General features: G+C 37.8%; 1 protein-coding gene across 1 annotated transcript in view; it reads right to left on the bottom strand.

The window, feature by feature from the left end:
* BANK1 (B cell scaffold protein with ankyrin repeats 1) overlaps nt 1-23,743 on the bottom strand; it is a 345,748-nt gene that overhangs the window by 81,038 nt on the left and 240,967 nt on the right. The window contains exon 7 of the mRNA XM_075543540.1: nt 2,610-2,673. Within this exon, the coding sequence (XP_075399655.1) occupies nt 2,610-2,673 (64 nt within the window). The remainder of the gene's footprint in view (nt 1-2,609; nt 2,674-23,743) is intronic.

Raw genomic sequence — 23,743 nt, forward strand, 5'->3', positions numbered from 1 at the left:
CAAAATTTTACTTGTGTATGATATTAATGATATTGTTTGCTAATTTCTGCTTTCTGTTTATTCAGCTTTCTTTGGGAAGGATACAAATATAAATCTCCTCTAATTGTGTAGTTGAGTAACTGTCTTCCAAATTTCTTGTCATAAACCAGTGAGGGCTTCCATAGGCGCATCAGCATTTCAATATTTCAATCGATGTTCTGTCAATTTCTGTAGCCGAGTTATTTCATGATTACCTTCAGTTCAGATTAAAAGGTAGAATATAGACTTAAGACTTTTTGGAGTCAATGAAGGAGCCATGATACTGCAGTGGTCAAGCACTCTGTTGCTCTACTTCTCAGTATTTTGAACCCACCAGCCTGCTCTGCAGGAGAATGGTTTGGCAGTGTGGTCCCTTAAATATTTTCATCCTTAGCTATCTTATGGGGTAATTACACTCTATCCTATGTCATCTGCATCAGCCAAAATTGATTCATGGGCAATAGTTTCCTTCACTTTTGGAGACAATGTGGTCCTTAGCATCCAAATCGCATTTTGTAGCTCAGAAACTAAGGCTTGAAAAGAATATGACTTTCTTTTAAACATAAAACTGAAAATCAGTCAAAATATTTGCATGAGTGTGACTAATGTATTCTCCTTGGACAGGAAAAAATGTTGTTAGTTTGGTTAGTAAACTTGGGAGTGTAAATGATCCCAAAGGTCAATGATTGATATTTCTCTCTACCATAAAATGACAATGATATCTTTAAGGTGAACCAGGGACATATATAAACCATACATGAAGGAATGGATCTTGGGCTTACACTTAATTCTATCCCCAATTTAAGAACAATGAGTTCTTATGACTTGGCCCTCTTTTGATACGTGCCCTCATGAAGAGATCATTGAAGAGATGGGTGCTCTAGTAAAGTGTGGGGAAGAAAGTAGACGGTGCTTGATTATCATAAAGAATATCATCTGAAGTCTTAAAGGTCTGTTTTCAAACATGCAGATCTCTAAGTAGAGCATCAATTAAGTCCACGTAGAAGAAGCACAGCAGCCTGTGTGATTTATGGATTGTAAATAATATACGTAATCCAAATCTAAAAGAGGGAACGGTAGAAGAGCTTAAATTGTGACCACCTGGTTACAGGAGGCTCTGGATGACAGTGGAAGCCTAAACCCATGTGCAGGATGCACACATGGATTAAATGTCTGACGAATCCCTTCTGATGATAGATAAGAGAGGTGAATAGTCTTTTTCTCAGAAAACGAGCATGTGAAATCAATTATGGTACATGTAGTTAGTTAATCTCCAAACATGACACGTGTGAGGACAGTGCAGAACTGATAGTGTTTCCTTCTGTGGTTGGAATGGACTTGATGGCATCTATCATCAGGGACAACGGACCTGGCTTCTTCAACAGGTTAATTTATGGGGAGAAAACACAAGAGAGTGTGGACTATTGTAGGTTAAGAGAGATGGGAAATTAAAATGAAAGGCTGTGGACCTTGTTTGGATCCTGACTTGCAGAAACTAACCATAAGATAACCGATTTGAGGGAAATGAAAAATATGAATGTGTACTGAATTTCATAGAATTGGTAATAGAGTTTAATAATTTATTGGTAAGTGTAATAGTTTTGTTGATACTTAAAAACATTTTTAAAGCTACATATGCAAAGATGTAAGATGAAGTGACATTTTCTGTGGTGCTGTATTATAAACCAGTGAACCTTCCTGATGTCATGACCCTTGATTACAGGTCCTCATGTTGTGGTGACTGTCAACCATAAAATTATTTGTGCTGCTACTTCATAACTTTAATTTTGCTACTGTTATGAATCAGGCCACCCCTGTGAAAGGGTCGTTTGGCCCTAGGGGTCGCGACCCACAGGTTGAGAACTGCTGCTAGAAACCCTCCTCAAAAACAAAGAGGAAGACAAAAAATGCAATATTTTATCCTTCTACTCCCCTTTTGACTCATTTTGAAGTTGTTTTAGTTAAAAAAAAGTAAAGGGAAAATCCATGTAGATTAAGCCTGTCGTGAGTCCCCTCCGACCACAGAGCAGGATGTGAGCAGCCTCGTATGGCGCAGCAAGCATTGGCAAGGAGGTCGTTGCACAGGCAGTTAGATGACATTGTAGCACCCTATCACTTGATATCTCTCTTATGACTCATTTACATCTGTGTTAGTTTCTAATATTTTCTGCTTTCTTTTTGATTGAGGCTTTTACCTGATTTATTTTGTTATTCTATTTCTTTTGGTTTGTTTTTAATATTTTTCTGCATATTAAATACAGGATAGAGAAATGTATAGAGACAGTAACTGGATTAGTGATTCCGTGAAGGTATGGCAGGGGAGGTTGGGGAGAAATGTAGAGCTAATAATGATGATTATAACAATGAAGAAAATGTTCTAAAACTTTTGTGATGATTGTACAACTCTTCCTGGTGTGATTAAACTAGTGACTTGTATAGCATGTGAATTATATTCTTATAAAACTATTGAAAAATTTTGAATTAGAAACTTAAGGTAATACCATATTATAACTTATTTGGATAATTAGATATCTGTCCACATATCCTTTGAGCTGACTTTTCCAGTTATGTTTTTATAAAAGAAAACTTACTAGGAGAACATGCATTCTCTTCATATTCGTGTTCTTGCTCATGATTTCTGCTACTTTCTAGAATCTGAAAAAGAAGTGTAAAAACATATTCAATAATATGCATGAATATTATTAAATAATCATTTATATTTAAACTGATGGAAAGTTGATACCTATGGAGACAAGAAATTAATTCCAACTTTTTGCTTAGAGTAAAAGTTTGTTTTTATTCGATATATTAACTTAATTATGTTACAAGTCTTGGTTATTATACTTTCATTTGTGCCATGTCCAAGCTCAATGACTGGGCCACCATGCTTCCTAAAGTAGCTTGTGAAAAAGAGGAAGATCCTCACTGAGATGGACTGACAGAGTGGCTGCACCAAGAGTTGTGGAGATAGTGTGGGACTGGGGAGTGCTTTGTTCTGTGTTTCATATAATGTGTCAGTTCACTGTTAGTCCGAATGGGCTCCAAGGCCTCTAACAACAATACATAGTAGGGAAACCTACTGATAAAGGACAGAAACCTATGGAATTGCTAGCTTTTGCTAATAATTTTTAAAGGATAACAGAATCTAGACTTGCGGAGTGTTAGTGCCCTTAGAGAAAGTGATACACTACTAGTGACAGTTCTATTTATACAATATCATCCAGGCAAAGGAATGAAGCTTGGCTGCATTTAATATAGGTCACATTTTGTTACAATAAATTCAAAGAGATTATTAAAATTATTTATGCTTTGGCTCTTAATACAATTGACTAAATTCATTAAATCATTTTCTCTATATGTAGATTGTCCTTTTAAAATTAGAAACATTCATATTAAATTATTAAGTTTCTAGTGGTCTTATTATGCCAAGGAGTTTAACCTACATATCAACATCATCAGTTTGTTTCCCCCACTATTTTGGGTTATGGAAGCCAAATGAAATTTATTCACTCTTTCAAAAACTGAAATATTCCACCTCTTAATAAAAGGGACAAAAAATAACCATAGTTTTAAGGAGAAAATTGTTTAGTGTTTTATAATGAACCTGAAAGAGTCACTCATTTTCTCTTTATTTGTTCTTTCTCTGGAGATTCAACCAAATTTTAATATGAAAATGCATGTTATTTTATTTGGAAGGATTAACATGTTGAAGGATATTTGCATGGTTATATTAAAACATTATTTTAATATAGTTCTTATTTGTCTCCAACAACCTGATTAATATGTGCAAAGTTACTATGCCAAAGCAATTAGTCAATGTTCAACCATTTTACAAAGAACCATATGATCAAGAACAAATGGTAATGAAGGATGAAGTCCAAGTTGTACTCAGAGAATAGACAGAAAAAATGGCTCCAAAATTTTATCTACAAATGAATGCAACCTTGGAAACTTCTACTCATCTGTGCCAAGCAATGTGGAAATCACCTGCCTAGCCAGCCAACCAGAGGAGACATACTCTATGAATTTTCGGAAGAAAGGGGTGACACAGTTGACTTGTTGGGAATGGATCTTTTATATAGAACTTTTATATGGAAACTCCATCAAATAACTAAGAAGGACTGTACACATACAGTGTAGAGGACATTACTAAGGTGACTGGGTGGCACTGACATTTAGCTTAATGTAAAGTGAGCCATGGCAGAAGCAGGAACTAAGCATCTGTGCCCCGAGACCCTGCGTGAAGTGGGTGTGGTGACAGGGGCACAACAGGAAGACCATATCTCAGAGGTTGAAGCTGAATGATTTCAGGCAGGAAGCTGGCTTACAAAGTGGGGTGCAGTTGGGGCATTTACCAATACCAACAGCATAAGCTTGGAAATGCTCACATAAGCAAGGCAGAGCCCACGAGGCTGCATGGCTGAAATCAGAGACTAGAGAGAGATGTGCCTGTGAGCACAGCTGAGAATACAAAAGGGCTGTGAATTAAAAAACAAATAGTATTGTTAGCATTTCTGAGCCTGACTTCTAATTCTTTAGCTTCCCTAATAAAATTCAAAATTGTGAGTACCATGTGTTAGCTCTTGTGACCACTCCAGTGGATTATCAAACACAACAGAAAACTAAAGTGTCATGGGAGGGGTGCCTGCTATCGAACAGGGTAAAGAAGGTTGGAGTTGGGAGGCATGTCTGATATCTACTTAATAGGAATCTTCCATGAGCAATGTGAGGTTAGATTGTCCTTCCCCCAGTATAGCCGGATGAAGACTTAAAACAGAATTCATGAAGTATCGAACACTACAATTTATAGCCCGTCCCAGCAAATGTTTGATGAATATGATTTCAAGTGGTTATAACAATACATTGATTGGGACCTACTAGAGATTCAGCTGAGATTCAGAAGAGAATGTGGAATAAAGGATGTCCGTGCAGCCTGACGTCAGTTGGTTCTTCACTAAACGCAGCGAATACTCTAAAGATGTTCACCTGTGTGCTACTGACTATGTAAGGCACTCAATGGATAGTAATTCTAGACCATGTGATAGTGCTCACAGGCAACTAGTACATAGAACAAAAGTCAGTTGCCTGAGCAGAACCAGGACAGCTTGCATGGATTAAAATAAGGCAAGGTGTGCATTTGGGTTGTATACTATGATATTTAATCTCTCTGCTGAGAAGACAATCTAAGATGACTATACACACACACACACACACACATACATAAACGTATTGGGGGAAAGCTACTAAATACATAACACATACATACATACATATATATGTATAAGAATACAACATTAGGAGTTGAGGCATTTAAAAATGTCAGGATTTAACAGCCTGCAATATGGCATAGTCTTGTTTATTGAAAATGGAAAGGCCTTGAAGCATTGACTAAGGAAGATCAAATAATATTGTCTTCAATATGGACTACTCTTTAACATAAAGAAAACAAAACAAAAATCCCCTCACAATTGGACCAATCAGTAACATTATGATAAGTGGAGAAAATATTGATGTATTCAAGGATTTTATTCTATGTGGATCCACAATCTATACCCATGGAAGTGGAGGACAAGAAAATACATTACATACTGACATGGGAAATTCTTATGCCAAAGACTTCTTTAAATTGTTAAAAGGTGAAGATACCATTTTGAGAACTAAGGTGCACCTTCCTCAAGCCATGCAATTTTCCCGTGCCTCACGTGCCTGAAGAACTTCTGATGCAGAGTGGTTGGTTATGCACTGGGTGGTTAGCCTTAAGGTTACTAGGTTGAAATCGTCAGGGATTCTACAGGAGAAAGATGGGACCTTCTACTCCCATAAAGAGGTACCAGCTCAGAAATTCACAGGGACAGTTTTACGCTGCCCTGTAGGTTCCCTATGCCAAGGAATCGATTTGATGGGGTTGAAGTGTTTTTTGTGTGTGTGTGGTTGTTGTTGTTGGGGGGTGTTGGTCATATGCCTGAGAAAGTTCAACAATTAATAAGGAAGACTGAGAAAAATCTTGAAACCTTTGAAAGCGCTTTGGCAAAGACTAATGAATATACCATATACAACCAGAAAAACTGTTTTGGAAGAAATATAGCCATAATGAACCTGAGAAGTGGGGACTATGAGACATTGTGTCACATACTTTGGACATATTAAGGTAGCTCAGTCCCTGAGGAAGAACTATTATGTTTCCTGAAAAAGAAGCTCAGCAATAAAATAGGACAACTCTAGATAAACTCTAGATAAAATAAAGCAGAAATGCAACAAATGACCTCTTCTTGCTTCACCAGAAGGTAGGAAAACCCAACTTCACATCTATCCAAAGAAGATTCCTCTAAAGCAGAGGTCATACAGACCTCCACTCTCCAACCTTCTTCACCCTAGTCCGATGCCACTTGGTCCTTCCACAGGACTCGATTTCTCTGCCGAGTTCAACATTTCATTGCAAGGGCCACCCAGAATTTACAGACAACACTTAGGCTTTTGGGCTTTATTAACAGGCTGGAAAATTTTTATGTCCACAGAATGAGTTGTCAGCTATGCACATATGTACTCCCCTCCGTATCCAGTCCTCGATCTAACCTTGACTTTTGTTGGCCACTTCCCAGCTGGGCCAAAGGTGCCAAAGCTTCTGTAGTGCTGATAAAAGCCCACAGGGCACTTCACTCTGAAAAACAGCCTCCTGAGCACTCATTTTACTTGGTCTGGAGGTAGGACACTTTCTGTTGGCTTCATGCTGGTGAGAGCGTGTCTCTGTGCAGGGATCTTTCATACATTCACTCATGTTAAATTAATATAATTTATAAACCTTAGGTTTTGTATCCATTACATACAATATGAGTCTACTTTTAAGCATGCGTTATGACCAGTTCAATTTTCTGGGGAAATCAATCAATAACGAGCCAATAAGTGTTCAATTTATTCTCTTCAACTTCATTCCTTTATAAGGCTGCTGCAACAGAGAAGAACTAGTATATAGACTTCCTGTCTATTCAGTGTTACAGTTATTAGTCTGTTATTAAAATGTCACTACAACTTACAAGCTAATAGAGATACTGAGAAGCAATAAAAAGATATCTAATTACTTAATAAGGCTCCTTTTGTCTGCATCTGGAATCTTACTTCATTCATTTGCCAAACATGTATGCATGTCTACTACATGCTATATAGCCTGTAAACTATTAAGGAAAATAAGTTAAAATCTTAAAGAGACAAAATTTCCACTCACTCACAAAAATAACAAGCATCTTTACTGGCGAAAAATGATAAGACTATAATGTAATAAAAGCTGATGTAAGAGTAGGTTTTAGAACATATTTTCATTTCACTAAAATAAACTCAGTCTGTACAGGTAAATGGACAATTAAGAAATAATAAGATAATCAAGGTAAAACATTTCTTCATTAATTTTTGGGGTGGGAGATGTTCAATTAAAAGCGATTTTGAGAGTTGTGTTAATCCTATTGGATTAAATGAAAGTTCAGCTTTAACAACAGTTGATAAGGCTTACTTAAAGTGACATTGCAGTCCAAAGACAGTGTTTGCAGTATTCAGTGTTTAATTAAATTAAAATTATTGAAGATCTAAGATAAATTAAAAAGAGAATTTCTTGTTGATTGAAGCATATAAAACTCCACATGGCTTTGACAGCTGGTCTTGTACAAATTGATCATACTGTTCTGACTCTTAGGGAATGGCTAAAAACAATCTTCATATGGCAATTTGTTTCCAAGTCTTTTTATGAGACTTTTGAAGATACCATAATTGGCTCAAGTCTTGCCCAGTTCTCAACAGTGTTAATTTAAAATTATTTTACCAGCACTTAAAACACAAAATAGACTGTGGCATGGGAATAAGAAGAAACATGCATGTTTTAACAGTGACAGATTGATGCTATAATATTTTATATTATGCAAATCAATGCACTACGCATACAGTTTTCCAAAGTAGGGAGTCACATTCTTCGCCACCTGTCTATGCCAGTAAATTTGGAAGGTAGCTTCTTGGCCAACTGACTAGAAGACATCCTTATTTGTAGCTATTCCTAATAAAGGTGACCCAAAAGAATGCTCAAACTATAGAGCAATATGATTACTATCACACACAAGAAAATTTTTCTAAATATCATCCAACAATGATTGCAACAAGACACTGGCAGGGTAATGCCTAATGTTCACACTGGACTCAGAAAAAGGACACAGAACAAGGGTCATCGTCGCTAAGGTCAGATGGATCTTGACTCAAAGTAGAGACTATCAGACAGATGTTTACTTCTGTTTCATTGACTATGCAAAGGCATTCAACTATGCGGACCATTATAAACTATGAATAACTTTGAGATGAATTGGAATTCTAAAAACCTTATTGTGCTTATTCAGAACTTGTACATGTATCAAGACACTGTTATGAGAACAGAACAAGGGCATATGGCTTGGTTTAAAATCAAGAAAGGTGTGGGTCAGGCTGTGTCCCCTCTCCATGCTTGCTCAATCTGCACGCTGAGGAAATCACCAGAGAAGCTGAATTATATGAAGACTATTGAGGAATTGGGATTGGAGGAAAGCTTATTAACAACCTGAGATAGGCAGATGTTACAACCCTGCTGCTGCAGGCGAGCAGGAACTGAAGCACTTGCTGACGAAGATCAACGCTTGCAGCCTTCAGTGTGGATTACAATTCAATGTGAAGAAGACCAAAATCCTCACAACTGAACCAATATGTAGCATTAAGATAAATGGAGAAAAGATCGAGGTTGTCAAGGATTTTGTCTTGCTTATATCCACAACTGTAACTCATGGAAGAAGCAATAAAGAGATCAAAAGATGCATTGCATTAGGTAAATCTGCTGCATAAGAAAGACCTCTTTAGAGTTTTGAAAACCAAGGACATTACATCAGGACTAAGGTGCTCCTGACCCAAGCTATTGTTTTTTCCTTTGCCTTATATTTAATGAAGGATAGCCATTGAATAAGAAAGACTGCAAAAGAATCAATGAATTTGAATTGTGGTGATGGAGAAGAATATTGAAAGTATCATGGACTGCTCAAAGGACAAACTGACCTGTCTTGGAAAAAGTATGGCCAAAGTGCTCCTTAGAGGCAAGGATGGCAAGACTTCATCTTACATACTACAGATACAGTTAGAAGAGACCAGTCCCCGGAGAAGGATCTTGCGCTTGGTAAAATTGAGGGGCAGTAAACAGAGGAAGGCCCTCAACAAGACGCACAGACCCGGGGGCTGCAACACTGAGCTGAGGCATCGGATGGTGCAGACAGTGCTGAGTTTCACTGTGTAGAACACAGGCTGCTGTGGCTCATAACTGACTCAATGGCGCCTAACCACAGTATCAACACACCAATGCATGAGGATATAAATTTTGAGATACTATCCCAATGGAAATGAATGAAATTATTTATACTACATTCTATGGATATTAAAATTATATTAGAATATCCTAAGAGTAAACCTATACTCTAAAATTTTCCCTCTTTCATTTTTAAGGCACAAGGTAGGGATTGTAATCTATTTTTATTCAGTTTCTTTGGAATCCTTTCACTATCTAGGAACATGGCCAAACAACAAAATCACATGCGTTCCTATAAAACTGAAAAATTATTAATATTATTTAAGAATTTAAGACCCGAGTTCAAAATTAAGTAGAAACTGCACTCATGTTAGGAAGAAGAAGAAAGTGGACGTGGAGCTGTTAAACACAGGGGTGGGGTGAGGAGTGAGCATTTCACTTCATAAGGATCAATATTTTAATTAAAATAATACACAGTCATGTGCTCTATTTTTAAAAGAGAATTATTATAAAACATTAAAAATGAAGAAACTTTAATCATGTGGACAAATGCTTGAACACTAATTCCGCACAATGAGAAGTATACAAATTTCATTATGACCCTATGCTCAAAAAGGCAGTTGGAAGGGACAGGTACCATGGCGACAAATGATGACTTCATGTGGTAGAGAGTGTACACAGGAACGAACAGTAGGCATCATCACCTCTCTACACTTAGTAAACTAGATTTGAAGACATTTCCCTTTAAACATTTAGAGTTTGCCTTCTGTACGGCCACCATTCTGACTATGGATCGTGGAGTGTGACCTTGGGCTCACCTCAGGCTTCTTACTCACTTGAAGGCCATTCTCTAGGCACAGCCCTGTGCTGTTCATGCAGAGGGCTCCTGGAACAGTCCTGACAGTTGTCAGGGTTGATCTCTGCCCATAATGCAGATTTAACTGCAGTTGTTAGCTGCCAGCTTAGCACCTGGCTAAGCTCAATGCTGCTAACAGAAAGCCAAGTGGCTTGAACACATCCGTCACTAGTTGTTTTGATGAGGTTGGCTAGAGGGATATGTACTTGAGTGTGAAGATTGGCAGGGTACTAAGATTTTATTTTATAATGTTTTAAATGCTTTTGAGTGTGTAATTATTCCTTGAGATGTCAGAAGTTATATGCTCCTTCCTATGTTTTATGAAAAGCAATTCTGGTAACTGTTAGTAGGAAGAATTGCAGGCTAAGAAATAAAGAAAGTAAATATTTAGTGGAGAATGGCAATTATAAGAAGTATCAACAGGATCAGAGGGAATAAATTATTTTTATAGCTTTGATAGCAAAGGCTGGAGTCAAGCAGTACTCTGTAAATTTCCATCCAGCTTAATGCTGTATTGAAAGTAGTTCAAATATTTACAGTCTTTAAAATGAGTCCACAAATGCCAAATTACAACCTTGAGTATATCCCATCTGAATTTGGAGACTATCTCAAGAAAAATTCCATGCAATTAACAATAATGACACAACACCAGACAAGTTGTGGGACGCCATCAAGGACACCTAACTGAAGAAAGCAGAAAATCATTAAGAAGACAAGAAAAAATGTTTGCATAGATGTCAAAAGAGTCAGAAATATGTTCTTAAATGTAGAGTAGCTCAAATGAATGGAAGACATGATGAAGTGAAAATATTGAACAGAAGATTTCAAAGATAAATCTCAGAAGAAAAAGTAAAATATTGTAATGGAATACGAGAAGACCAGGAATTAGAAAATCAGATGGTAAGCATACACTTGGCATTTATCAAGCTTGAAAACTGTAAGGCTGAAATTTGAATCTAAAAGGATTGTATTGGCAAAATATTTATTGAAACAAAATATCAAAAGAAGCATAAAAGTCTGAGTACATTACAATATTTGCCTCTGTTTCCTTTAACTGCAAACCTCCTCAGACAAAATATTTGAACGGAACACAGGCAGCAACAGAAGAAGGGAGGGTTGTGGACATAACAGGACTTGCCTCAGTTGTCCTTAATTCTTGCTTGCCCTGCCTCCCTCGTGAGAGGATCGCGACAGGTAAGTTGCACCAAAATGTGTTTGAATTTTTTAGTTTAAAACTGATTAAACTTTCTGTAAAACGATACCCAATTTACAATAAAAAATTTAAAAGAAGGTAAAAGGAACACACAGAGTGAGTAAACATCAAAAGAATAAGTAAACAATTAAACATTTTAGGAGATAGCATCTGATCCACACAGCACTTAAGGCAGTGGTGAAAATCAAGATTCAAAATTGACCAAATACCAAAGTAGATGTTTCAACACAGAGGTACGACATTGAACGCACCTACTCATCTATGTCAGAAAATCTCGAAGACAGTACCTGGCTGATTCACTGGAAGAGAGTTATATCTGTGTTCATTCCAAACAAAAGTTATCCCTGAGAATAGGGAAATCATTAAACAATATTAATAATGTCACATGGAAATAAGTTTTGAAGAAAGTAATTAAAATGTTTGAGCTGTCTACTAACCGAACACTCCTGTAATTTAAGCTGGAGTCAGAAGAGCACATGAAATAAGGAATGTCATTTCTGATGTCAGACAGACATTGGATGAAGTGGAGAATGTTAGAAAGATGTCTACTATGACTGTATGCTGTAACTATGCAAAGGGATTTGGTTGTGTGAATCCTAAAAAATTATGGATAACACTGCAAAGAATTGAAATTGCACAACTCCTAATTGTGCTCATTTAGAACCTGTATGTAGAACACGAGGCAGTCATTTGACGAGAATAAGGGGATAGTACTGCAAAGTATTGAATCAAGAAAGGTGTGCATCAGGTTAATGTCCTGTCATCATATTTATGCAATCTTGTTCTGAGCAAATATTTGGAGAATAGTTCCTGTATCAGGACAAGCTAATGAACAACCTGTGATATATAAGTGACAGAACCTTACTTTCTGAAATTAAAGAGGATTTGAATGACTTGCTGATAAGGCCTTCATTATAGAGTACAGCTCCCATTAAAGAACAAAAAAGTCCTGGCAATTGGACCAATAAGCAACACCATGTTACATGGAGAAAATACTGTTTGTTAAGGATTCTATTTTAATTAGATCCACAACAAATAGTCATGCAGCAGTAGTCAGGAAATCAAACAATGTGCTGCATTGGGAACAATTGTTGTGGAAAACCTCTTCAAAATGGTACAGGCACAAATAGAATCAAGGTGTGTCTGCCTGAAGCCATGGCAATTCCCATCACCCTATATGTATGTGAAAGCTGAACAATACTTAAGGACAATTTTCTGCATTAAATTATGATGTTAGCCAAAATGTTGAATATAGCATGTATTTTCAGAAACATGAACACACCTGTCTTGGAAGACATCCGGTTAGAATACTCCCTAGTAGCGAAGAGGATGGGACTCTTCTCCATGTACTTGCACATGTTATTGGGGGCACCGTCATGGCTGGGTAGGCAGCTTCTCAAGGAGACGGCCTGCCACTCTCGGCTAGCTGTAGCATAGGCTTCAGCCAAGCATTAATAGTGAGGGTGGTAGGATCAGGAAAGGGCTTGTTCTGTTGTGCTTCGCACTGCCATCGAATTGACTGATTCAAAGTGACCTCATGGGCCAGAGTACAATTGGACCCTACAGTTTCTGAGTCTGTAAACCTTTTCAGGAGCAGTAAAACACCTTTCTCTTCCAAGGAGGGCTTGTGGGGTAACTGACCTTGCAATTCGTTGCCCAAAGTGTATGTAACCCCTACACCCCCAGGACTCCTGTTGCACCTGGAGTTGCCAAATGAGGAATACCTCAATGGTACCTAACAACAATATTGTAGGGCATTTTTAGTGGGCAAGTCAGTTCAATGTGTTTATATCAAAAGTACAATAAGTAAGTAGTGAGTTATCTTTACATATACATAACATGAAAAGTAATGCAATCATAAAGTAGGGAAGGAAGGAGAGAAATAATATTAGAATATAAATTTATTAATAATTTAGGTTCCTTGCTTATATGCTAATTATGGATATCAAGGAAAATAAAGTCTTAAATGGAATTTTTATGATAAGGGCTAACAGAATTCATTAAAATATGTACACAAGTAAGAAGTAATAAACCAGATACACTCAGTGTAAGAAACATATCATGAATACTAATAAAACTCTCAAAAAGTAGGGCAAAAATTTATAAGGATAAAAAAGTATCAACATAATAGGAGTCCTTCTTATGATTGATTACCTTAAATGTTAATGAATTTATCTCTCCACATAAAAGGAGTAGATCAGCAGAATTAACAATAGATCTTGACCTATCAATAGAATGTCATCTAAAAACACATCTTAGGCCTAGTGGCACAAGGAGGGTTAAAGTGAACCCATAGAGATATTTTTACAGTCCATGGAAGCAGTCACCAAAACAAAGACAAGGCGTAGCCATACTACTATTTAACAAAGCAGACCTGTTTCAAAGTCTACTGTAAGTACTAAAGAAGGGCATTTTATATTGACCAAAGGGCCAATCCATCAATGAAATATAATAATCATTAATATATAAGCAACAAATATCAACGCACTAAACTGTAGCATTAAAAATACTACAGAAAGAAAATGCACGGTGGGCAGCTCTACAACAGCAGGAGACTTTAACCTAGCCTTGTCAGTAATACAACGGATCCCGTAAAGAATTCCAGGAGGGAAATGGATGACCTGAATAATACAGCAAGCAAATTAGACAGAACAGGCATGCACAGAGTTCTCCAGGCAACATCAGAGAGACATATTTTTCTCTAGTGCACATGCAATATTATCCAGGATACACCTTATCCCGGTTGAGTTAGTTTATTGTGCCAACCTGGCTGATAAACACATTTGGGTTTAATTGAAAGGCAGAGGGATAAATAAATGGCTTGGTAACCCACGCCTTTCTAGTTCTCAGGTCTCTTTCTTTGAGGTGGTCGCACCAGGGTGAAGCTGCCTTAGCAGTTCCCTGCTTCAGCTTGCAAGGCTGACTTCCTGTAAGATACCTCCAAGGAGAAGCCACATGGACCTGATGCAGCCCTGGGTGCTGGAGAACCCGTGTGGAGACCCATGCCCGTGCTGAGATGTTTACACATTCCCTGACTAGACTTTCCTTTTGCCGTCGGCATCATTACCTCTGTTTTGTGAAATGGAGGAAGGACTTTGTGGATTGATATTGGACAAATGGATTAATGGGTTAATGTTGGACTTGTGGGTGTGGACAACACTGGGTTGGGATGTTTTCTTGATGCACACTTAACCTTTACCTAAAACTCTCTCTTATACATGAGTTTCTGTGGATTTGTTTCTCTAAAGTACCCAGACTAACACACCGGTTAATAGAAGAAGTCCTGACAAGTTGTAAAAGAGTGAAATGATACAAAGTATTTTTCTACCCACAAAGGAGATATACTAGAAATAAATAATACAATACCCACCCACCCCCAAAAAACCAGAGAGCACATAGCACACAGAAAGCTACAATGCTATTAAACATCCTGTAAGTCAAAGGAGACATCAAAGTGAAATAAAATGAATATATTTGGAGTTAAATGAAAAGGGGAATATAATATGCCAAATCCTATGGAATGTAGTAAAATCAGTTATAAAAAGGAATTTCAGCGCAATAACTGTCTCCATCAACACAAAATATCTCAAAGCAACATTTGAACTCTAAAATTTGAATAATTAGAAGATAGAAAAACGAAAGTGTCAATCTACTGGAGGAAACAACAACAAAGCTCAAGTTAATGAAATACGAGGGAGAATTTTAAAACTTTGCAAAAAAATCGAATTAAAAGTAAAGACTTTTAGAGACCAGAAAATTAGTAGGTAAATTAATAAAATTAAAAGTTGATTTTTTTAAAAGTTGATTTTAAAAGATCATTAAAATTGTTAAATTGCAGAGAAAAATACATATTATTGATTCAAGAAACCAAAAGAGACCTACACAAATGAAAGAATATATCATGTTCTTGAATAAGAAGGCCTGATATTGTATAAATGTTAACACTACCTAAAGCAATGTAAAAATTCAACACAATCCAGATCCAAATCCCAACATTATTCTTAAAGGAAATGGGAAAACTAATTTCCAAACTCATATGGAGCAGGAAGAAACCGGGATAAGAAAAGAACTTCTGATAAAGAACAGAGTAGATGGCTTTGCACTACTTGACCTCAAAACCTACTACACCACCACTGTTGTCAAACAGCCCAGTTGGGTACAATGATAGATTCATGGATCAAGGGAATAGGACAGAAAATCCAGAAGTAAAAGCATCTCCTTACAGACAACTGATTTTCAACGAAGGATCAAAAAACAATCAATGGGAAGGGAATGCCATCTTCAACAAGTGGCGCTGGCAAAACTGGATATCAATCTGCAAAAGAATGCAACAGGGCCCATACTTCACCCATGAAAAAAACCAAACTCAAGATGGATCAGAGACTTGAATGCAAAGCCCAGAGCTATTGGGCTCATCACAGAGAAAATTGGGACAAATGTAAGGATCCTAGTTCTTGACATGCACTGACTACCAGATGTAACAGAGGATGCACAAACAGTGGATGACAAAATAAATCACTGGCACCTATTAAAAAGACCTTTGTACAGCAAAGATTTCACCCAAAAAATAAAACGAGAGATTGGGAAAAGCAATGACAACAGACAGAGGACTAAATACTAAAATCTATAGAATTCTGCAATATGACAACAAGAAAAAACAGCAACTCTCTTAAAAGGTGGGCAAAAGACATGAATAGACTTTTCACAAAGAATGACACCTGAATGGTTATGAGCACACGAGGAAATGCTCTCATTCACTAACCATTCAGGGAGTGTAATCCAAAACAATGATTAGATACAATCCTATACACAGAACCACAGCCCAATTCAAAACAGAGGGAACAACACGTGCTGGAGAGGTGTGGAGAGATTGGAAGGCTTATGTACTGTGGGTGGCCTTGTCAATATTGACACCCACTCTGGAAAGCCATACGGTGATTCCTAAATCAGCTAGCAATAAAAATTCTTTCTGACCCAGTACTACCATAGCGGGGCATACACTCATGAAAACATAAGAGACAGATCACAAATAGATGTTTGCTCTCCCATGTTCATTGCAGCACAGTTTACAATAGCAAGAAATTGGAAACTGTCCAAATTCCCATTAGGACAAGAATGGATAAAAACTTTGGTATATACACATAAATGGAATACTATGCATCCCTTAAAAACAGTTATGAAACCATGAAACACCTCATGATATGGAGGGGTCTGGAAATCATTTTGATGAGTAAAGTTAATCACGAAATGACAAATGCTGTAGGAGTCCATTGCTATAAGAATAAGAACCAAGATAAAGGTCAACTCATGCCTTCAGTTCATGCCATCTATTAGCCAAGGCTGCCCAGCAACCAGGTCAACAGCGAGACCAGTACCCACAAATTAGACACCATCCTCTCTCTAAGCATGGTGTGCCTTGAGTACTTTGTCAGAGGAGACCCTACGTCAGCTGGGATAAGTAATCATTTAGTGACTGCCATACAAAAATGTGATGTGGCTCTCCCCAAACCAGCAGACATTCCCACTAGAGTGATAAGCTATACTGATTTGAAAATCAAGTAGAGAGGTGGGAGGGGAACATACTCATCTCAGAGAAGGGAAGGGCATTTCTGTTGGTAGAAAAGAAGGAGTGCTAACCTCATACAGTGAAAAAAAATTGACTAACAATAACGTTCAGGACACCAAAGGGAGATGATGCGTGGCCCTGTGCTCCTGATCGGGCACATTGGTCTGAATATCTGTCCAACAAACCTTGGGGAGTAGGGCCATGGGCCTTAGAATACTGGGACATGGACTCCTGGGTCTTTGAGGGGCACAACATACTCCAAAGGCCATAATGGAGGAATAGGATGTAGAAACCCCATTAGGCGGACTGGGCTCTATCTCAAACACACCTGTAGCCTGAAGATTTATGGTAAAAATTTTATGGAGCATGAAGAAGCAGAGGACAATTAAATGAATGGTATTGATCTGCCAGCAGGTGGACTAACACTAATTTAATGTCTTGTTTTATTAAGAGATGTAGTAATATGCAGAAAAACAAGGCAGAGCAAAACAAAGCAACAAAAGAAAACTAACAACAAAAACCAATGACACAAAAAGAAAAGCCTATAAATAGGTCAAGCTCTGTTTATTGATACTTAGGGGTGCTTTTTTGGTAGAGTCTGATGGTTTTTTTCTTTTGTTGCTTTGTTTTGCTCTCTCTTGTTTTTATGCATATTATTGTCTCTGCATGTCTATCTAGATAAGATAGGCGTGACAAACAATCTGAGGAGAAAACAACAGGCTCATCAGGCCCGGGAAAACACAGGAGAGGGGGCTATGGGGGGAAAGGAAGTGGGTGTTAACAAAGCAAGGGACAAGGGTACAACAAGTGATCTAAAATCGATGGCAAGGAGGGTGTAGGACGCCTGGTAGGGCTTCATCAAGGGCAATGTAACCAAGAGGAATTATTGAAACCTAAATGATGGTCAAACATGATAGTGGGACAAGAGAAAAGTAATAGGAAATAGAAGAAAGAACTAGGATGCAAAGATCATTTACAGAGGAATAAATATAAGCAAATACATATGTAAATATATTTTTATATGATGATGTGGAAATATATATATGTACATATATTGATAGGTTTAGTATTAAGGCAGCAGAGATGGATACTGGCCCTCCACTCAATTACTCCCTTAACACAAGAATACTTTGTTCTATTAACCTGGCATTCTATGATGCTCACCTTCCTGACACGATCACTGTAGACAAAGTGTGTGCATATGCAAATGTGGCAAAGAAAGCTGATGGTGTCTGGCTGTCAAAAGATATAGCATCTTGAGTCTTAAAGGCTTGAATAAAAAAGCGGCTATGTAGCTGAGATGCAACAAAGCCCACATGGAAGAAGCACACCAGCCTGTGTGATCATGAGATGTCGATGGGACCAGGTATCAGGCATCAAAAACCCAAAACAAAAAAAAAACATATCATTGTGAGTTAGGGTGAGTGTGGAGTAGAGACCCAAAGCCCATGTGTAGGCAATTGGACATCCCCTTACAGAAGGGTCACAGGGAAGAGATGAGACAGTGGGGGTGCAGAATAGCACCTATGAAAGATACAACTTTCCTCTAGTTCTTTAATGCTTCATTCCTCCACCCCAACTATCATGACCCCAGTTCTACCTTCCAAATTAGGCTAGACCAGAGCATGTACATGGGTACAAGGACATGATGAGTAAGATTGTCAACCATGAAATGACAAAGATGTCTCCAAGTTGAGCCAGAGGCAGAGAGGAAACATATTCAGAAATGGATTTTGACCTGCATTTAATCCTAGCTCTAATCTACAGAACAAGTCTGATGACATACTCCTGCTAGATACTCAAAACATACAAAATATGGATGCCATAACAAAGTACGGTGAAGAAATGGATAATGGCCAGCTATCAGAGGGAATCATGTCTGGGATCTTAAAGGCTTTTATAAAACAGCAGCCATCTAAAGGAAGTGTCAACTAAGCTTACTTGGAAGAAGCACAACCACCATCTTGATCCAAGGATTTCAAATGATATAATCCCAGTCTGAAGGAGGGAATGGTGTCAGAGCTAAAATTGTGAAATTCAGAGGACTATGGATGATGATGGAATCCCAAAGTACATTCACAATATCTACATATTGAATAGACCTCGGGTGATTCCTCTCTAACCATAATTGTGAAGGATGGGAAAAACCTGGTTATTAGACAGAGACTATTGTAGAGATGAGTATAATAGATTTAAATGACAAACCCTAACTTGAATAGTCAAAAACTTGTCATTTGATATTCCTCTTGATACATTTTGAGCTTGATTTGGTTTTTCATATTTTCTGCTTGTTTTCAAATTAGGATTTATATCTGCTGTATTGTGTTATTGTTGCTAGATTTCTTGATGCTATGTTGTGTATCTTTCTATATTTTTCAGTATATGATAGACACAGAGACTAATGCAAGATAATTGGATAATTGAGTGTCCCCAAATAAATCCAACTGATGTGTGACAATGTGCAAACTCCATTAAATGGGGGAAACAATCTCTTCACAAGTGATACTGAAGAAACTGAAATGTTACATGAAGGAACATAAAATAACATCCATACTTCACACCATACACACAACTAATGAAAAATGCATTAAGGAGACAATGTTAAATCTAGACTCAGAAAGTTCTTAGAGGAAAGTATAGTGGCAAAGCTATGGGACCTATGATTTTTTAATGATATATAATTAAATGCAACAACAAAATCATGGTCAGAAGAAATAATAGACCATTACGATTTCACAAAAATTAGACAATTATTTTCATCGATGACTTTGCCGAGAAATTAAAAGAAGACCTACAGAGTTGAGCCATCCTCACACTTGGAGACAGGCTTCTCCCTATTGTTACAGCACTGTCCCAATCCATCTTGTCTTCCTCTGTTTCTCGGCCCCCCTTGCTTACCAAACGTGATACCATTCTCAGGGACCGTTCCCTACTGATAGCCTGTCCAAAGTACATGAGGCAAACAAATCTCACCCTCCTTGTTTCACCTCTTCCCAGACAAATTTTTGTGTTCTTCTGGCAGTATCCAGTGTATTCAATACTCTTCCACAACAACATAATTCCAATGTGTTGACCCTTCTTCAGTTCTCCTTTTTCATTTTCTTGCTTTAGCACGAGTCTGAGGTGATTACACATAAGTGAATATATGCAGAACTGTGAGTATTAGTATTTGCCTGAGTTGGAAAGGACAGAAGGGATCGTTCTCTGGGAAGTAGTGCATTTATGCTTATGGTAATGAGGCAATCAGCATTAATTCAAGATAATCGTTACACAGTTTGACATGTGCAACAGATATCTACAAGTTATATTTGCAGGAAAAGGGTGGAAAATATTATTATTAGCTATCATTCATGAATCCTCGTACAATAGCAGCAACATCAAGTAAGCAAAAGTTAAGATCGATCAGAACACCTTATGGGATTCGCTGTTAGTTCAAAGGCTATGGCTTTATGAGACTGTCTAGCCCATTTGTCTAATACTGTTTTTAGAATTACTTTCCTACCTCCTAATTAGCTGAGTAGTTCCTCGAGTCTAAAAGCTTATGAGAGGCCACCCATGGCACAAGTACTTTTCTCTGCTCACCTCAAAGAGAAGAAAAAGAAGGGTCCTAACCTGTAGGTCTAATTACCTCCATGGTCGTCCTTCTCCATGTGACCAGGAGAATCAGATGGTGACCGGCTCCCATGACTGAATATTTTGATCAAAGAATCAATATATGATTCCTGGTCAAAAGTGGGAAAAATCTGGAAAGGAATTTCTAATTGTCTCATGAAGTCAGGTTCCATCCAGTCCGTTCCGATTCATCACGACCCCATGTACGACAGAATGAAGCAGGGTCCTGGTATTGCACCGGCCTCACCCTAGCTTCTGTCAGAGGTCTTCAATGCAGCCACTGTTTTCATCCATCTCCAGTCTTGCCCTTTTCTGCTGCCTCTCTACCAAGCATGCGGTCCCTCGCCAGGGCTGGTCTCCCAGGAACATGTCTCGGGTATGTAGAAGGATTATCACCATCCTTGCCTCAAAGGCTCCTTCTGGCAGTATTTCTCCCAGACACATTGGTCATTTCGAAGTCCCTTCAGTATTTTGGCAGTACCTTCGATAGCCTTCGCCAGCACCTTAATTCAAACGCACCAATTCTTCTTCAGGTTTCATAAGTATTATTCCATAAGCCAGACTTACCGAGACCGGAGGAAACCCAAAACCCGTTGCTTCAAGAAAAATGACAACTTTGGAACCAAAATTGCTCCCCCAAATACATCTTTAAATTAAACAACCATTTGCCTAACATAGTAAAGAATGGTCACCACAATATTGTGATCTTTAAAAGCAAGTATCTATATAAGATGACGCTGACAACGGTTGCTTAAAGCATAGCTAGGTCGTGGGCTGTGGGTATGAGAAAAAGGGAGTGGAACACTATGGATCGGGCCATGAGAAGGGTGACACAAATGGAGAATGTGGTCAGTATTACTAAACTGTACGCATAGACATTGCTGACGAAGTGCATTTTTAGCAACATCAAAATGAATGATTATTTTAAAATATTTGAGAAGCACTGATTTTAATGTGGACTCCATATTCCGGCTGATACAAAGCAACACAGCATCATTCCCTAATTATTTCTTTCTCTTCTAAATTTTCACACTTAAGTTTTAGAATTTCACTTGCCCTGGCCTTACTTCCAAAGTATCTGAGTATTATCTCATAATCATAGAAACGTGGGAGGCGCAGGCGCACGTGCACGGGCGGACGCACCTGCGTATAAATAATGTCCAAATGAAAAGCAGCCATTCCCAGTCCTCCTCAGGCCACCAGATTCCACTCAAACGGTTTATCAGCAAGGCGTCATCATTCCACTCAACTTTGTTGAGCACTTTATTAGAACTCCTACTCCTTTATCAAACTAGAATATAGATCGTTTCAAGGAACATTATTCCTAGATACGAAATGTTTTCTCTCACACTAAAAACACCCCAAAGCTATAATAGCACAAACTTGTTGGAAGTAAATATGAAGTGCATTTAAGGTAAAATGAAATGGAAAACTTTTATGGTAGAAGAAACAATTTGTTATTAAATAAACATCCTTGCCTCCCTCCCCAAAACACCCACATGTAAAATCGGAACAGAAAAGAATCAATAAAACCAATAAGCTCACTTTGTAAGAAAGTATCATTTTCTTCGGCCAGATATTTGAAAGCTTTTAGCTTTAAATAATGAAAAAATAATGTGGGGCTCTCTGACCAAGATGCTCAGGATGTTTATATTCTAGAATTGTTGCTCAAATAATCCACTCTTCACTACATTCCCCCATCGATTCTGTTTGTTGTAAAGTAGCAGCTTAGCTTTTTAAATTTTATTTTGAGTAATTATTTTCGGCATATATCAGTTAATTGTAAAAATAATTTTCAGTCTTCATACCATGGCTTAAAATAAATCATATCTAGTCTAAAAGAAATCTGGTTTTGTCTAAAATTAATTTTAATCTAGAAGTATTTTATGAATTTGGATAATTTTTAATGCATTTTACAGTCAGCTTTACTTTGACTTATTTTTTTAAGAAAATGTTTCTGGTTCTAAATGTAGACTGTGGAGGCCTGGGCAGTTCAGAAGTTGAATAATTGCTTAAAATCTACGAGTTCTGGGTTCAGTTGTGGGCTCATACAGCTCACTGCCGTTCCCACCCATCTGTCGTTCCAGGCTTGTGTTGCCGTGATGCTGAACTGGCTTCTGAAGAGCATCTAGGCAAAATTACACAAGGAGAAGGAGCCAGTAAAACCGCTATTATCACAAGTTCTGGTGTGCAACTGATCATGCGCAAGGTATCGGGCCAGGAAAAGGATCTTCTCATTGTACATTTGGTCTTCATAGCCTGCCTGACACTGCGGCAGCTGACCACAACCACTGCGGGAAAACACTCATTTTCAAAGATGTAGGGTCATAGTACTGACCAAAGGATGAGTTGATAAAAGAATATGTGTAATAATAATGTGATATATTATTCATACTAGAATATGTGTAATAATGTAGTATTATGTGTTAGAATAAGTATTTTTGTTTCTATTTCTTCTAAAATAATTTTATTGTTTTGGTTATTGAGAATATAACCGAAGAATGCACACGTATAACTTATAAATGTTTAATTTAATGACATTGATAACATGCATTAGGGTATGCGGCTATTTTCACCCCTTTACTGAATTGTTCCCCCCTCAATAATACAAACCCACTGTCCCTGAAGTATCTTATCCAATTTAGTGAGTTGCTGTTCTCAATTTGATCCCATATAATTAATTATTTAAAGAGCACAATGGTTTCCAATGGCTGCTTTTCCAGAAACCTATCGCCAGACTTTTCTGAAGAGTTCTATTACAAAGAGGAAGTTCAGGGATTCCTGGGAGAGAGCGGTGACAACATTTTGCAGTAAACAGAAAAAACTTTTGTGTAATTGCCTTTGAGGGATCTTTGAAAGATGATCAACATTTATAAGCCAGGAGAGAAGCAGCACCCAATGGACAGTCATGTGGGAAAGTATAATTGTCATGTGGGAAAGTCCATGTCCAGTTTGGAAAACCATGCATTTTTCTGCTTCCCTGGAGAGTAGTGGCAGTGGGCATTTTTCTGTGGGGCAAAGTGAAGCCACCATTGTACAATTCTTGATGCCTCCTCCCTGCTTTCGGGCCTCAGACAACACTGCTCTTGGGCACACACTCAGATTGCCACTGCACAAGACCTATTCTGAGACCTGGAAGAAGAATATGGTGAAGCAGCAATACTGGGATTTAAAAGAACAATG

This window comes from Tenrec ecaudatus, chromosome 3, assembly GCF_050624435.1.
Source record: "Tenrec ecaudatus isolate mTenEca1 chromosome 3, mTenEca1.hap1, whole genome shotgun sequence".
NCBI classification, from domain to species: Eukaryota; Metazoa; Chordata; class Mammalia; order Afrosoricida; family Tenrecidae; genus Tenrec; species Tenrec ecaudatus.